Raw genomic sequence first — 18,141 nt, forward strand, 5'->3', positions numbered from 1 at the left:
CCCAGAAACATTTTTTTTTATCTGATTATTAACTCCATTACTAACCATTTCAATCAATATTTAGTGAAATAATGTTATTTAACTCTCACAAATTAAGGATCAATGAGGATAATTGACTCATTTTTCATTAAAAAATGGATGTTGAATTTTTTTTGTCCACTGAAAAAATCTACACAGTAAAAAACAATATTTATACTTGAAATTAATTTTTTGGAATATTTTGCTTTTCAAAGAATGAGACACCTATTCAAATCGACCCTTTATTTAAAATGAAGACAAATGAGTCATGAGGATTTGTGTTAAAAACTTTTTTCAATCCGTGTTCTTGAACCAGAAATGAACAAAATAACAACAAAATAAGAGATTAGCAACATGAACACAGTTCACACAGTGCATGTGTGCCTGTGAGTTTCCACAGTCTACAAGTGATATGTCATCATGTGATAGCAAACACTATGCATTATTTAAAATACACAAAGATACATTGCAAAAATGAATAGGTGCAATGTGTAATGTTTTTAGGACTCCTTTGCAGAGAATATTTATGTTTCCCCCCTCCCCTGGTGAGTGTCCACTCAGTGTGGGTTTTATTTACCCACAGGAACAGGAAAGGTTCCCGTCAAAAGTCATAACAACACCTGCATTTCCACAGTTTATTAGTGAGGTAAAGAGGATAGGGAGAGGGTGTGCATCTCTGTATGTGTCTGAATATGTGTTTGAGTGGAAATGTGTCTCACAGTTGCAAAGAAACAAAAAGTATAAGACATTTTTGACCCTTTTTTACCCTTCATTTTGACTGCCGGGTCAAACTGACCCGCACAGTATCTATGTAATGTATAAATGCAGGTGGGGGTTGCAAATACGTAAAATGAACCATTTTCATTTTATATGTTGATTATGCTAATTAAGCCAAGCAGAAGAAGTTTCATACAGAAAAAATATATTTAACTATTTTTTTAGATGTTTTAATTTAATAACAGGAGGGTTAATACTCATATAGTATCTCAATGATGAGAATTAATTTGACAGACATTTAAGTAAACAATCAGAGATCACTTGTGTGTATAAAGCTCTAAGTTCGTAGTTTGTTTCTCTTCCTCTCACAGTGCTGTTCGTCGCTTCGCCACCCTTTTTGTCAATGTGAACGTGACGTCTGAACCCCACGAGGTGTCAGCTCTGTGGTTCCTCTGGTATGTGAAACAGTGCGGAGGAACCATGAGGATCTTCTCAACCACTAACGGAGGGCAGGTAGGCCTGTGTGTGTGTGTGTGTGTGAAGGAAATCATTTTTGTGCTAAGTTTAAATCAAAAGAACATTTGGGAAACGAGCTGAATGATTCAATCATCGCATGTGTTTCTGAACTCTCATTTACCAAACTTGAGATAAAAAACAGAAAACTTTGCTTCATGGCTGACCTTCCAGGAACTCTCCCTGTAAAAAGGGCTCAGATGGCTAGAGGCCAGAGCCAAGGGGTGATGCCAAGAAGGGTCTTTGTGGGTTTTGTTCTGCAGAGAAGTAGCTTTCACTCATGATTAACAGGAAACTGAGCACAGGGTAGAGCCTAAATCAGCCACAGTACTTTTAACTTTGTCTGCTTCATATTGGCTCTGCATAATTATGAGCCTGACAAAAAAGGCTTTCTTGCAGAGCTCATTCTGCTGCTGCTCTTTCCCAAACAGAGCGACTCTGTTGCTATAGTCACGAGTACGGGGATTGTGTTTTTGTCAACAAATGACACTGAAACTAGCACTGACGCCATCATCTGTATACAGTCTGCCCAAACACTGAAGAAGATATTTATTTAAAACAAAGTTGTTATGAAATAATGTAAAACTTAAAAGGTGTTTAATTGGTTTTGGTGGGTTTTTTTAACCACCAGCTGCCAAAGGTCAAAGTGCAATGATGTTTTTGCCTATGTCTGTTTGTATGTTGAATCACTGGACAGATTTTAATGGATCTCTTGGAAGTCACCCCAGTTCAAGATGGCCAGAAAGCAATCTTAGCGCAGACAATAATTACTACAACTCAATGAACTGTACAGCTATTGAGATAAAATGTGGTGTGGTTTTAGCAAAAGTCATCTGCAACCTATGCAAATCTATCTATCTATCTATCTATCTATCTATCTATCTATCTATCTATCTATCTATCTATCTATCTATCTATCTATCTATCTATCTATCTATCTATCTATCTATCTATCTATCTATCTATCTATCTATCTATCTATCTATCTATCTATCTATCTATCTATCTAGGCTGTACATTTATAGCTGATTATATTTTGGAGTCAAGCAATTTTGCTCGAGATCCCACATATTTTCACTGATAAGGTTTGACCACATTGGCTATACCTCTGTCTCTTTTCACTAAAGATGTTAGTATAAAACTCTGACATGAAAGGTGATGGGCAATTTTCATTCCTTCAAGGAATGCTAGGCCTTCAATTTTTTTTGACTGAAATTAAAAGAAAAACACTTGTTTCACTGCCAGAACCAATTTCTATTAGCTGATAACTCAGCAGCAACTGGCAGGCAAATTCATCCAAATGCCACAGTGGAATAAACACAACATGTTTCCAATCAGTGCTGACAGAGATGTTGACTCTTACCACATGGAAAAGGTCACTGCCTAATCACTTTCATGTATCAGAGCTTCAGCAGCACTTTATCTCTCTTCACTTCCTTAGTCTGTCTTCATGATTTAGCCGTTGCTGGCCTGAGCTGTTCAAACAAATTTAAAGTGATGGAAAAAGGGAAGATTGACAATGATGATGCAGAACATCTGCAAAACCAACAGATTTTATTAGCCTTATGGCTAAACATGCAAGAAAACACAGAATGAAGGCAATTCTATCAACTCATAGATCAAAGATAAAATTGGGTTTCTCCCACACATTTAGCAGTGTCTGACCTGTATTGTCTTTGTCCACCCCTGAAGGAGAGGAAGTTTGTTGGTGGCTCCAGTCAGATCAGTGAGTGCATGGCCAACGAGCTGGGGGACCGAGTGAAGCTGCAGTCACCAGTCTACAGGATCGACCAGACTGGAGACATGGTGGTGGTGGAGACAGTGGACAAACAGACCTACAGGGTGAGTAGAGTTCTGTTGTTCACTGCAAACAAAACAACTATTTCACTGCCAGAAGCAAAGCTGTAACAAGTCTGTTGGATCAAAACAGAGTTTTCCTGGTCTTCAAAAGGGTGAAAAGTAAAAACCGAAAGAATCTAAAACAATTTGTGTTTTCAGACTCTTCTCTTTGCTAACTTTTCTAAAATGAAAATTTAAATGACTTAAAATTTAACCCCAAAACTGAAGAAACTGAATTTTCTTTGAAAATGCAGTTTTGAATGACTGATGAAATTTGGTGAAGAATAAATTGCAAATTGAATTGTCAGTTTAAAAAAGCAGAACAGAAGCTAAAAGCTAAGTCTATAACTAAAAGCTAAAATGAGCAAAACTGTAGCTAAAAGCAGGCAGTGTAGTAGTTAGAGCTGTCTCCTCCCGACCTGGGGCCTTTCTGTGTCAAGTTTACATGTTCTCCCCTTGCACACGTTACTCCGGGTACTCCGGTTTCCTCCCTCTGACCAAAAACATGCATGTTAGGTTCATTGGAAACTCTTAGAACTGTCCCTAAGTGTGAGTGAGAGTGTGATTGGTTGTTTGTCTCATTTGTCTCTATGTGTCCCTGTGATGGACTTGCGACCTGTCCAGGGTGTCCCCTGCCTGGAGATAGGTACCAGCTCCCTGTGACCCAGAAAGAAGAAAAGGGGAAGAAAAATGGATGGATGTAGCTAAAAGCAACAATTTGCAAAACGGTAGCTAAAAGCTAAAATGAGCAAAACTATAACTAAAATGTAAAATTAACTAAATTGTAGCTAAAAGCCAAAGTGAGCAAATCCTAGCTGAAATTAACAAAAAAGTAGCTAATAAATACTTCAAGTGCCACTCATCGTGCAAGATCTTTGCTTAAAGCACAAACCTTACTTATTGGGGTCAACCCTGTTTGTCTGTCAGTAAAATATCTCATGAACCCTTGGATAGATTTTAATAAAATTTTCAGAAAGCAGTTACTGGATTTACATCAACAACGTATCGACTTTTGGAGTCAGTCACATTTAAGATGACCACCAAGCTAATCGGTATTAGCCAGTACAATAATGACATGAAGTCAGTCAATTATAGATACTGAGTTAAAATTCAGTGTAATAGTAACTCAGAGTTATTCACAACACATATTTATGATGAAATCACGTATGTTGTTATTTTCAAAGTTTGACCAAAACGGCTACAACTCCATCATTGCTCAGCATAAGATGATCTAGTCTAAAACTCTGACATTAAAGGTGGACCATTTCCATACCTTCAAGGAATGCTAGACCTTTAATATAACACATCATGTTTGAGTAATTTCCTCATCTTCATTGTTTTATTATTTTGAAATATGTTTGAACTGTCAAACTGTTTCTCTTCACTCTTTAACTCCTGTTCATCTTCAAGAAATGTTGCCTCTCTCGTGAGTCCTTTACACCTTTACATCTTACTGATTTTCTAACATTTAACCTTGGTAATTGGAGCCTGTCCTTTTTTGTCTTTGCACTTTGCACTCATAGTTACTAAAAGATTTGCAAATAACTTCATTTTGCCTTGCTTCTTAGTGCAGTTTCACTACAATTTCATACATAACTATTTTCCATTATCTCTTACTGTGTCATTTTATTTTAGAATGAAAAAAATCTATATTTGCGCCACTGTTTATTGACAGCCCCGGTTTTCCATCTAAGCTTAAATAATTTCACTTATACATAATTTTTTAAAGAAAGTTACCAAAAAACCCTGTAAAGCAAAAAAGGAAGAAACTATCCCTCTGTTCTGCCATTAAATGGAATGTAACAAGAACAGCCATAAAGAAAAAAAAAGTATTAATTTGCTGCCACCTAATGGTCACTCCGGTAACTTCCTGTAAAAGTGTCCCTCTTTACCTTCACCAAAGATTTTGTTTTCATTAGTGCTGGTTTGTCTGTTAGCAAGATGTCTTAAAAAAGAATTAACATATTTTGATGAAACTTTCAGGTAATGTTTGGGTTGTCACAATAAATAAGTGATTAAATTTTGGTGCTGATCCAGACCAAGATTTGGATCAAACAATGGCCTTGGCGGTTTCTTCCCAACCTGGGGCCTTTCTGGGTGGAGTTTGCATGTTCTCCCTGTGGTTTTACTCCGGGTACCCCGGTTTCCTCCCACAGACCAAAAACATGCATGTTAGGTTCATTGGTAACTCTAAAATGATCCCTAGGTGTGAGTGAGAGTGTGAATGGCTGTTTCTCGTTTGTCTTTATGTGTCCCGTTGATGGACTTGTGACCTGTCCAGGGTGTCTATTGCCTCTCGCACAGTGACTGCTGGAAATAGGCACCATCTCCCATCGACCCAGAAAGGAGAAGCTGGTGAAGAAAATGGATGGATGGATGGATGGATGGATGGATGGATGGATGGATGGATGGATGGATGGATGGATGGATGGATGGATGGATGGCCTTGGCAGAGGTTTGCACTCTCTGAGCGCTTCTAGTTTTAAATGTAATTCCTATCTTTGTTTTTGCTTTAGGCCAAATATGTGATTATGGCCACTCCTCCTGGTCTCAACCTGAAGATGCACTTTAACCCTGAGCTGCCCCCGCTCAGGAACCAGCTGATCCACCGTGTCCCCATGGGCTCCGTCATCAAGTGCATGGTGTACTACAGGGAGAACTTTTGGAGGAAAAAAGGTACAGGAAGCAGGAAGGTACTGGAAGCAGAGGGTGGGCCAGTGGGGCTTATAGGTGGGTTTTAATGTTTGCCCTTTTGTCATCAGGTTACTGTGGCAGCATGGTGATTGAGGAGGAGGGGGCTCCTATAGGCCTGACGCTGGACGACACAAAACCTGATGGGACTGTACCTGCTATTATGGGGTGGGTCCAGATTAGAATACTCACTAAAAACCTTGCACAACAAGACCGAATGTGGCCAAATTATCAAGATAATTGAATAAACTAGAACATTTCTGAAGCATTTTAAAGGGTGTTAATGCAGTTACTGCTCTGATTCCCAAATATTTTGAATAAAACCCAATAATAATTCAAGACTTGCTTTTATAATCACCTAAGATTATAAAACTAGCTGCTGCTAGTGGCTCATTGGGTAGCCACACACCTGTGCTTCTTGCTTCCTGACAGGACTCCTAATAAAACAGGCAGACAAAACACTGAGTAGAAAATAAGCCTCAAACAGTCACTATGTAAAAACCACATCTTGTACTGAACTGCAAGCGTTCCATGAATAAATGTTTATGTGTTTATAGGGTTTTATGCCAGAGATATGACAAGTTAAAAAGACCAGTGGTATCTGAGCTCAGATACAATGAAAGTCAATAAGAGCTTGGGTAAGCACACTCTGCTCTCTGTAAAATAAAACTGAGAAAAAGGTAAATGAAAACATATCCAATAGGCCCCTTAGTGCCTTCCTCATACCAGAGCATATGCTTTTCGGAAAGGAAATAACTGATGTATGTGAGTGAACACTGTGTAACTGAATATTTCTTTTCTCTTCTTCCCACAGATTCATCCTTGCTCGCAAGTGCAGAAAGCTGTCAGATCTGACCAAAGAAGAGAGGTTAGAAACATGATAAAAGATCAGATAAGTGCACTGTGTCAAGCCACAGGATGCTTTAGTCAAAACTCTTGTTGTTTTGTTTAGGCTGAAGAGGATCTGTGAGATTTACTCCAGAGTGCTGGGCTCAGAGGAAGCTCTGCATGTGAGTCTGCTTACACACAGACCCAAACAGCTACAAAAGAGCAATGGAGCTTATTTAAACCATTCACACATGTCTTTCAGCCTGTGCATTATGAGGAGAAGAACTGGTGTGAGGAAGAGTATTCTGGTGGCTGCTACACAGCCTACTTCCCCCCAGGAATCCTGACCCAGTTTGGAAGGTAAGTCACACAAACCATCAATCTTGTGCAACCTCACTGCTTGTTGTTTGTGTTTCTTGTTGCCCACTGCCAAAAAGGTGAAGTGATAATGTGCTTGTGTGTGTGTGTGTGTGTCTGCTACCAAAAGATCTCATGAACCTCTGGACATATTTATTGAACTTCTCAGAAAGATATAATTAGATAAACATCTACAGCGGAAGGAGGCTCGGCCTCAGAGCTCCGCGAACAGCGCACAGACCTGAGCGCGGTGGAGGCATTTATACTTGGAGCTTATGTCGGAGCAGTATTCTCCGAAAAAACAGGGGGCAGTACACTATGTAACCAGTGGAAATACGGTAAAAAGAGAGCAGATGGTTGTCACATCAAATATGGCTGCACGTATTCAGGAGGAAGAGCTGTTGTGTTTCTGGCTGTGATACAGAGAGGATGTTTAAACTTAAAGCATTCAGTTTGACTTTCATTGATTTATTTGCTTTAGTTGTGATTCGCCCATCATAGGACTAATATTTCTATAAACACTCCTTTTTATCGACTGCAGCAGTAATCTCCTTCCGTGAGTTTTGAACCGTTTGATTATCTTTGTGATCTCTCATAGAGGGATCATATAAATGCTGATACAGGCGAACCAGCTCTGCTAGAGCACCGACACCATCCATTTTGAACGGAGCGCGGCACGCGCGGTCCACACCAAGTTACAAAAGGTGCCTGACGTGACACCGCGCACAGTGGCGGGGACAGCGCAATTGCGTCACTGTTGGTGCGCGCACCCTTGCGCAGTGAGGTAGATAAATGTAGCTGCTTTGAGGGTGTGGGTGGAAAAGAGGTGTATAAAAAATGACGTATTTATAATAAACAGGCGGAGCTTAGCCTGGCGGCAGGGTCACCAAAGCCTGGCGGTTTGCCAGGTTTATAATACACTGGGGGAAACCCTGCTCAAGGCAGGGGAATAACACAACAGTAGATGCAGCCAGAAATTAGATTGAGCAATACAGAAGAAGCATATGGGAGAAGGAGGCATCACACAATGATAATGCCCCATCTGAATGTGGCAATCTTCCAGAACAAGAACCAGTGTCTATCACAGTGGAAGACATCTAAGACAGAGTCTCAGGAATGAAAAGCTGGACTGCACCAGGGCCTGTCATGATCCACACCTACTGGCTGAAAAAACTGACCGCTTACCATTAACGTCTCGCAAGACAAATGTACCAGCTACTGATGGAAGGGACCCACCTTGAGTGGTTGACCCAAGGCCAGACAGTCCAGTTCATGAAAGACCCCCAGAAAGGGGCAATTCCTTCCAACTAATAGCCAATCACCTGCCTCTGTACAACATGGAAGCTCCTGTCAGGCATCATAGTGGCATAACATGAAACGGCACATGGGTCAGTACATGAGCGAGGCACAGAAGAGAATTGGCACCAACACCAGGGGAGCCAAGTACCAGCAACTAATTGATAGAACTGTAGCTCAAGACTGTAAGACCAGACACACAAACCTGTGCACTGCCTGGATTGACAACAGGAAAGCCTATGGCTCGATGCCCCACACATGGCTACTGGAGTGACTGAAACTGTATAACACCAACAGGACACAGAGCCTTCATCGAGAACTCAATGGGAATGTGGAAGACGACTCTAGAGGCTAATTCAAAGCCAACTGGACAAGCAGCATCAAATGTGGCATATACCAAGGTGATGCCTTGTCCCCACTCCTGTTCTGCATGGGCCCAAAACCCCTCAGTCAGATCATCGCAGAGTGGCTATGGATACTGGTTCCAAAGTGGAACAGTCATCAGCCACCTCCTCTACATGGATGACATCAAGCTGTATGCCAAAAGTGAGCAAGACATCGACTCACTGATCCTCCTCACCATGATAAACAGCAAGGATATTAGTATGTCAGTCGGACTTGATAAGTGCAGCTGAATGGTGTCCAAGAGAGGCAAGGTGATCACAACTGAAGGGGTTGGACTACCTGAAGGCAACATTGCAGATGTCCAGGACAGCTACAAGTACGTTAGTATACCGCAGACAAATGGCAACGATGATGAGCCCACAAGGAAGTCAGCCACAATCCAATACCTACAGAGAGTAAGGCAGGTCCTGAAGAGCCAGCTGAATGGTAGGAACAAAGTCCAAGCCATCAACACATATGTGGTGCCAGTCATCAGATACCCTGCTGGTATAATAACCTGGCCAAAGGAGGAGATAGAAACCACTGACATCAAACAACGAAAGCTCCTCACAATGCACGGAGGGTTTCACCCTAAGTCCAGCACCCTGAGACTGTACACTAAGAGAAAGGAGGGAGGCAGAGGACTAGTGAGCATCAGATCCACCATACAGGATGAAATTACCAAGATCCTGGAGTACATCAAGAAAAAAGCCCCCAATGATGATCTGCTAAGTGAATGTCTCAGGCAGCATAAAACAAATGTGGAAGAGGACAAACAAGATGAACCTTCATGGAAAGATAAGCCCCTGCACAGCATGAACCACCTGCATTTTCTAATGTGTTTTAGTCCTTCAGTGAACATTTCTTCTGTGAAGAAAATTTAGGATGCATTGCAAAAGCATAAAAACATTCAAATAGAAGTTGTTTTTTTGTTTTGGGCTTTTTTTTACAGCTGCAGAAGAATATCAAGCAAAAAGTAAAAATTGTCCTCCAGTGCCTTTGTATTCACCCCTTTCATAAATAAAAGGACATTAGTTGAAAAAATATAGTAAGGAATAAAGGAGTAAAAGGAATTTTTCTCTAACTCTTTTATGAACCTCCTTTGTTTGGTGCCTTCTCTCATCTGCAGAGTTCTGAGGGAGCCTGTTGGCAGGTTGTACTTTGCTGGAACAGAGACGGCCTCAGAGTGGAGCGGATACATGGAGGGTGCAGTACAAGCTGGAGAGAGAGCTGCCAGAGAGGTCAGAACACTAACAACATCGATTAATACCACTGAGATACAGAACAAACACTGGAAGAGTTCCTTCTAAACAAAAAGCTTTTAGGTTAATTTAGAAAGGATCATCAGGAGTAGGAAACAACAGTTATTATGAATCATTTTTCAAGTCTATTTAATGCAACTGTGTAATCAGCTGGCAATATATTAGCCTCACAGTATGATCTAATCATCAACCGTCAGCCTGTAGCTAATGATGTGGACCCAAAAACAAAGGTTTTTGTTCTTTCAGGAAATTTTTTTAAATGCAACACTAAATGAAGTTAGAATAAATGTAGAAGTGCAGTATAATATGTATAAATGTCTTTAAAACACGTGAAGAGCCTAATCATCATAGAATTCTTTCTAAAGTTGGTGTAAAGTCACATAAAATTTCCCACTAAAATACATTAGAATGAATGGCCACTGAGAGCCGTAGGCAAGATTTGTTGCTGCTTGGTCGTAAGCCTAACATGATCTATTTAATTGTATTTAATAAATTAAATTTTTGCATAATTCTAGAAATATTTAAGCCTTACATAACATAAAGTGACCAGATTTCTGAAATGAAATCCAGGGACATTTCCAGCTCCGTCCAGCTTCAGTTCGGTTCGTGTCTCATTCAGTTTCTGTCACTGAGGACCTTTCATTTGTCCAAACAGAATAGACAAACACACCTAAGCCTAATATAGTCTATGTTCACAAATCACAATAATAAACTAGGAAAACAACTCATAACTAGTTCTGAAAATATAAACTAAAGGTCACCAATCAATTCTAAAACATTTTACTTTGGATAAACTCTTGTTAACACCTTAGCCAATGTACCAAATCAAACAGCTTGTAATCATCCTGTTAGGATTTTCTCCCACTCACTCTTTCTCATGCTGCAGCTACTTCCTGTCCTCTCGTCTTGCCCTTTTTAAAGGCAGCCCATTAGACTTTTCATTGTCTTCTTCTTCTTTTTTAATGGCTGTTCTTTTCTCCTTTGTTTGTAATGTTAACAGCAGCGCTTCAACATGCACTTCAGTATTTACATATGGAATAATGAGCTTTTGTCTAGCCTATGCACTAATCCACTAACTAGCATATACATTTTATCCATAAAATATGTTTAAAAAAGGAAGTTATTAGGCTGACATATTATTAAAGAAAATCACCATTATTGATGATATATTTTCAGTTACCAGGTACAGTACATGTCTACTCAGTACCCTGCTTCACAATAATTGTAGTAGTCTGGTCTAAAGAGATAAACAACCCCTGGTATGTAAAGAAATAAAGTGTGTTAGACTAGTATTTAAAAAAAAGATAAATGTAATACCACTTTCTTTTAAAGTCCGGTTCTGATAATTACAGATGCAGTAAAATTTGTTTGTACCCTTTCCGTAAAGAAAGAAAAACCCACAAAGGTCACTAAAATAACTTGAAACTGGCAAACATAATAATAAGAAAACATTTACGGAAAATCAACTAATTAAAATCGTTCATTGCGTTTAAATTTTAATTCACCAAAAACAAAAAAAAATCAATAAATTATTGAAGCTTGATTAAATTAATGAAAAAGGATGGTAACCCTAGAAAAGATAATAAGATGATTAATGTGCCCATAGTTTGCCCATGTTTGTCCTGTAATTAGCATTGCAGGTGTCTTTAATCTAGTCAGTCAGTCTGCCTGTTTAACGAGTGAAAAGTAATCACTGTGCTGTATCATGGTATCATTGTGTGCACTACATTTAACATGGATCACAGAAGGTTAAGGAGAGAGTTGTCTCAGGACTGTTGACAAGCATATTAATGGTAAAGGCTAGAAGATCATCTTTAAGCAGCTTGATGTTCACAAGGTTAAGGTCCAGAGAACTGCAGCCTACCTCCCTGAAAATGGCTCCAAGATGAAAACTGATGACAGATTGAAGAGACTGGTATTATGAATGGTAACTAAAGATCCCAGAACAACTTCCAAAGACATTAGCAGAATTCAGCTGCCTTTATGTGTTGCACTATGCATTAACCGTGTGACGGACATCTTTGTCATAACATTCTCAAAACCTTTTTAAATTCATCTTCAGCTTGAAGAGCAAGAAAATCACAAATTTTACTATTGCCTCAATTTGCCATTGTTAAGAATATACTGCTAGCTTAAAAAAGAAAAAACAAAAAAGAGTTGAGAATTCTCCTCTAAAACCACTATGTTTTTTTGGCTTTAAAATCCCAGAGCTGGATGGTTGCAGAAAGTGTACGTTGTCACAACTAATAAACCTAATGCAAAGTTGTTCATCATTGTCGAACTTCCCTCAGTATTAAACCTGTTTGTTGTTTAATTTGGCGACTAAGAAGTCACAGACGATATGTCAGCCCTTCAACACATAACGGTGATACAAAGCCAGCTTACCTTTTCACATGTCGACTGTTTTGGCTCTGTCAGTACCTAGCTTTGCGGCACAAAGGTCCATCAGGGGTGGGTTGGCTTTGAGTCCCCTCGCCACCTTGGACGATTCTGAAATCACTCCGAGGCGGCCAGAAGGTATTTAAGTACTGGCCTCAGGTGTCTTGTGAAAGAGCCTATAGACTTATAGAAATTGTTTGATTGCAGTGATTGCCTCAAAAGTTTGCTAATTTTCCTTGCTCACTTGTTCCTGTTCAGGGTAGCGTTGTGCTGGTACCCATCTTCAACAGTCATTGGGTTTGATGTGAGGTAACCCTGGACAGGTTGCCAGTCCATCACAGGGGCACAGACACCTAGTGACCATTTTAATCTGCCAGTTAACCTAACATGCATATTTTCCCACATATTCAAATAATGTTAGAATAAATGCTTTTATGTAGGTCTGTTTTAGGTGACATAACCATTGTTGTTTTTGCAGATCTTGTATGCAATGGGTAAAATCCACCAGAGTCAGATCAACTCGCTGGAGCCGGAAAATGATGTAAGGAAAGATTCACTTAACATTTAGACTAAAGCTTAGGCCATGATTAAGGTATGAATGTTGTCAAACATGTTTACATGTGCATGCAAATCTTAGTGACAAAAGACAGCTTGATACTAAATTTAGGCACTTTTCAAAGTCTGCTGGGAGCAAGTTTCACCTTGTGGAAACAAACAAATTTGAATATCACCGGAGCAATGATTCAACCTTCATCCAAACTTTGAGTATAATTTTTTTTCTTCTGTTCGTCCTGCAGGAAGTCCAGGCTCGCCCATTCACCACCACCTTCTGGGAGAGGAATTTGCCTTCAGTCGGCGGTCTGTTGAAGTTCATGGGGTTCTCCACTGTTATGTCTGCTGTCGCTGCAGCAGGCCTGCTGGCCTACAAGAAGGGCCTCCTTCCCCACCGGAGTTAAATCGCTGGCATGTCACTCATCTGCATCTCAAGAAGACACAACTCAACAGAAATTGTACTCATGCACTTCTGTGTCTCAAGTGAATTACATACGTTTTTTTTTTTTTTTAACAACACTGTTCTATGTAAGAGACTATTGAACTTGTGCAAAGCCACACTTTTGCAGTCTAGTGTGTTCATGGAGAGTTTATTAGAGTTTGAATTGTATGTTGAGAGGAAAGGGGGAAAAAAAACTAATCAGCTCTGAATCAAGAAGTCAGATTGTGAAACCAATGAAAGAAAAAACAATTCTAAAAATTAAAAGCTGTAAATTTCCATTACTATTAAATACGTTGCCAATGACATTCACTTGAAATAGATTTTTATTTTTAAAGTCATCATACTTGTGTGTGAGCTTTGTTTGTATACAGAGGGACACACTGTGGTGAGCATGCATATGTGAGTGTGTATCCATGGATGTAAACATGTGTATGCTTGTTGTTCCACTGTGTCTACTCACCTCTGCTGATTTTAGGTGCTGATTTAAAATTGCCAAGTAGCTGAAGCTGTTTGCTGTTGTTAAGTAACATTTGAGGAGAGCAGAGCTGTGCCATTCCCTTTCACAAAATCAGAGTAATGATCAAGGATGAGGCTTAGGTTATTCACTTTCTGTCAACAAGACCCATGAAAATTTAAAAAATGAAAGAAGGAAATCCACATATATACAAAAACAAAATTAAACAAAAAGTCTTTGGGATGCATTCAGACTGTAATTGTAATACATTTTTGCCCCATGTTACTGGTCAGTTACTAATGTAGGTACTTTTACAATGCAAAAACAAACTTCTTTTGCTCTGTTTGCAACTTTTGTCCACATGCAAGGTTTTCAGTGAGAAAATCTGGGATTTGTTAAAAACTTTCAAAGTTCAAAGTTTTTAAAACTGTTTTGATGCATCCATGTAGATTTGATAAACTGAGCCTTTGAGAAACAATGCTGTAGCAGCCTATTTTGTGAATGCTCAGTTACTCTCTGGAACCAAACCAACAATGGAGTTCATCTTTCTTGTTCTTTCCTGATCCTGTCACCATTAAACTTTAATTATGTCCTAAAAAAACTACCCTTACCACCTATTCCTAAGATCAAACAATAAACAATATTAAAGGGAAAAAAAAGCTACAATTGTTCTGGGACAATCCTTAGCCAAGCTGAGAATTTTCATTCTCTGTACTATTTTGCCATTGACATCAACAATTCTGCCACCCATTAGCGCTGCATTGGTATTTTAAAGTTTTTTGTGAGAATTGGGTGGACAGATTTGCTTAAAACCTGAGTCAGTTTTTTCTGAGTAAACAATGGTTGTTTAACCTGAAGTATTTACATCTCAGTTACTTCGAATGTGGTTTTTAGATTTTTTTTTTTGTCTGTGTGCAAATTATTAAGTTTCTGTGCACAAAATATAGTTTCTTAAATCACAAATTTGCATCTTCCAAGTTGCTTAAGTTTATGAGAGCTGGATTTCTATGACACTCGTTCGTTTGAAACATTGAACAACAAACTGCAGGAGCCACTTCTTACCTGCTAACTAACGGCTTACTAGCTACTGGTTGCAGCGAGTAGAATATGAGCAAAAGTCCTGTCTACAGATGCTCTCAACTCGCTAACAGGTCACACTATCAATCACAGTGTACCGCTTTTCCTTAAGACTCAAATGACTTACTAAAACTAAACATATTTTTTAAAAATGCACATTTGAACATACAGCAGCACGGTAAGAAATACAAGAATCAACAAAAATAAACTTCTCTGAAGTGTTCTTATATTTTTGTCAAAAAATATGTTAATAGTCATTAACATGGATGGGCGAGACAAATTGTAAGGAATGCTTGTTCTGCTTAGCCTCATTCTACAGCTTCCAGTCATCTCTAGATATAAAATATGTCTATGGTTTTTCATGGCACTTGTGCACAAGGAAAAAAAGTCTGATATTTTTTAAGTATGATTGATAATATTAGCCTTTTTCGTGAAATTAAATTTGTACTTGCAGTAATCTAGTTCTAAGCTGCTCTACATTGTAAGTTCTTTTAACAAAAGCACTTCAGTTATATTTTCTTAGACTAAATGACCTATTATTTGCACTTATCCTAAGATAATCTGATTTTGAGACAATATTTTTACTATTTCTCAGACAGTTTTCGGTACAATTTTTTTTTTATTTTTAATTAAATACAACCAAAAGCGGCAAACTATCATCTGTCATTACAGTCTATTTCAGTGCATTCACTGAAGTTCCCATAAAAGATGCATCCAGACTGCAGTTCCTATTACTGCACCTAGTTGGTGTTTTACGCTCGAGTCTCAACCAAACAGAATATAGGAAAATAAAAATATTTTGTTAAAAATAATCAGATTTGTTCATGAATGATGCCCGAGATATGGTAAAAAGAAAAAAAAATTACCCTAGGAATGTCAGACATAAATATGGGAAGACTGAATTGTGGCTGACTCCCACAGTAAATTTCAACAGGAAACCACAATGAGCTGTACATCAATGTTAGCCATCAGTTGTTAGTGAAAAAGATTTGCTTTTAAGAATTTGTTTTGTTTTTTATTTTTTATTTCTTCTAAAGAAAACTGATTTTGAAGATAAAGCTGCAAAAGACCAGTGTTGAGAATAAATCTTCTCTTCATGCATCTGTTGTTAGGAGCACTATAAGGTGTGTGTGTGTGTGTGTGTGTGTGTGTGTGTGTGTGTGTGCAGCTCTGTATGTCCACTGTAACAATTATGTTCTTGTCCCAAAGATTTGTGTTTGTAATTGTAGTTTATCTGTTGTGCCTTAATGGAAACTTAAGTGTTTTTGTAATTTTCTCAAGTGCCTGTGTAACTTTGACTGTTTCTGTCCTTTTTCCCGCTCCTGTCCTCACCATCACTAAGATTAACCAACTCAATGGTAAAGCCGGGTTCACACTGTGCAGTTTTTAGCGATACTAGACAAATTTTTTTGTTGTAAAAGATTTGTAAAAAATTTTTTGTTTTTGACAGTTGCTGAAACTGACTTCCTTTTCCCAGCCATGATCTGGTCCAGTCTCCTTGTCCTCCTCCTTCAAATTTTGAATAATTGGCAACACCTGTTCTAGGTTTCTATTAATTGTTTAAAGTAGTATTTCTGTCAGATGTCTGTGATTTTGCTGTGGTGAGAAGTTGTACAGTCGGGCATCTATTAAATCCTACATACAGTGTGACACCAGTTACTACCAATATTTTATAATATTGTGCCTGTACAGTGCAACGTGCAAATTCCAATCCCAAAAGACTCTTTATACTGGATGACGACTCCCCCCCCCCCCCCCCCACACACACACACTCTCTCTCCCTCTCTCTTTCAACAATCTACACAGCCCATCAGAACACACTTGGATGCCAGCGAATTTGGAAAACCTTCAGTGATGCTCTCCCTTGACCTCACTATGCTTTATTTGCCTGACTTGGCACAAGTGTCTCAAACATGCCAGAATGTAGCTAGGCCGTAGAGGATCACGCCGCACAATCACAATGCCACAGGTATCACATCTGCAGAAGGTTGTTTCCATGGCCTTTGCTCAATAATTGTCGTAGCCTTGGCATGAGTCAAGCACTGCTAGATTGTTGTTGACCAAGCTTGGCTGGTGCATGTAGGCCCCACATCATGAATACGCTGCCACCATGTTCACCCATGCCCCACCCATGACCCTGATCTGTTGCCACCATGATAATAAACTACCATGCCCTATAGAGATTTTATTCATACTCCAAACCCTTCATGATCTATCACATCATCCACTGACAACATTCTTGTTATGCACATGGAGACCTCACCAAGACCTTGCAAAGGCCATCCAGGTTTTGGCAGATTTTTTTTATTTATTTACTTATACCACACATGAGTTGTCATCCAGTGTAAAGGGGACCAGTGGCATCATCAATAACTCTAAATACACAGGGGATGTTTAACACTGTATTCTTCTATGAGTGTTCAAAACATTTGGTTTTGAAATGTTCCCTGTTTTACCTGAGCAATGCTCTCTGTACAAATATGACTGGGGTAAATCTAGGCATATATATGCAGCATCAGCTGTCATTATAAACTGTTTATCTACAGTGAAGCCAAGTCAGCGTGTGCTTTGTATTGCGATTACAGTGCTTTAGTATCTGTTTCTCCCTGTTGCAGTTCCCCTGTGTGTTTCCAGTTGTTTATTTTCAAACTTTCTACCCTTTGGCTTAACAACTCTTACAGCCCAGTACATGCATGATTTTCAGGCTAACTCTAGAAAAAAGGATTAGATTAAACCCATCTCCAAACCTGTTTTTGTTTCCGTTTGGCTGATGCCATCACACTTTGTTCATTCTTACAAAACTACAGTTCCAAACCATCAGCAGACATAACCTACGCCATCTGATCATTGCAATCTTTCCAGATGTTTCCCTCATCCTTTTGTGCACATAAGCCTCCTTAAATATTGCTGTCACCTGTTCTTTGATGTCCTTGATTCCTCAAACAAATCTGATGATGTTTAAAAAAAATGTGAAATAAAACTTTTATTCATCTTAATTGTTTTCATTGTCATTGTACACTTAATACATAGAAGTCCAATCAGTTAAGCAACTTCTACAGTTTTCAGGAGATACACAGAGTAGTGCAGCTATTCATAAAAATATTATAAAAAGGTTAAAAAAACATTTTTTAGATATTTTAGAAGGACACAAAATATAATTATAATACTGAACTGGATTCAATTGATCAAATGTCCTAAAGTGTCATTAGTAGTATTATTAATTGGTTCAGAGTTCAGCACATCAACACTGTTGTTAGTGAGAGGGATTCAATTCAAATAAAGGGATAAATATATAGAACTACATTGCAACAAAGAAATAAAGAAAAATTATG

At 38.8% G+C, this 18,141-nt stretch overlaps 1 protein-coding gene across 1 annotated transcript in view; it reads left to right on the forward strand.

The window, feature by feature from the left end:
* mao (monoamine oxidase) overlaps nucleotides 1-17,805 on the forward strand; it is a 51,526-nt gene extending 33,721 nt beyond the window's left edge. Inside the window, exons 6-15 of the mRNA XM_017429070.3 lie at nucleotides 1,107-1,248; nucleotides 2,941-3,090; nucleotides 5,604-5,763; nucleotides 5,850-5,946; nucleotides 6,593-6,646; nucleotides 6,731-6,788; nucleotides 6,869-6,966; nucleotides 9,773-9,884; nucleotides 12,763-12,825; nucleotides 13,082-17,805. Coding sequence (XP_017284559.2) covers nucleotides 1,107-1,248; nucleotides 2,941-3,090; nucleotides 5,604-5,763; nucleotides 5,850-5,946; nucleotides 6,593-6,646; nucleotides 6,731-6,788; nucleotides 6,869-6,966; nucleotides 9,773-9,884; nucleotides 12,763-12,825; nucleotides 13,082-13,240 — 1,093 coding nt within the window. The 3' untranslated portion in view covers nucleotides 13,241-17,805. The remainder of the gene's footprint in view (nucleotides 1-1,106; nucleotides 1,249-2,940; nucleotides 3,091-5,603; nucleotides 5,764-5,849; nucleotides 5,947-6,592; nucleotides 6,647-6,730; nucleotides 6,789-6,868; nucleotides 6,967-9,772; nucleotides 9,885-12,762; nucleotides 12,826-13,081) is intronic.
* The last annotated feature ends 336 nt before the right edge of the window (nucleotides 17,806-18,141 follow it).

Source organism: Kryptolebias marmoratus, linkage group LG6 (genome assembly GCF_001649575.2).
Source record: "Kryptolebias marmoratus isolate JLee-2015 linkage group LG6, ASM164957v2, whole genome shotgun sequence".
In the NCBI taxonomy this organism is placed as follows: Eukaryota; Metazoa; Chordata; class Actinopteri; order Cyprinodontiformes; family Rivulidae; genus Kryptolebias; species Kryptolebias marmoratus.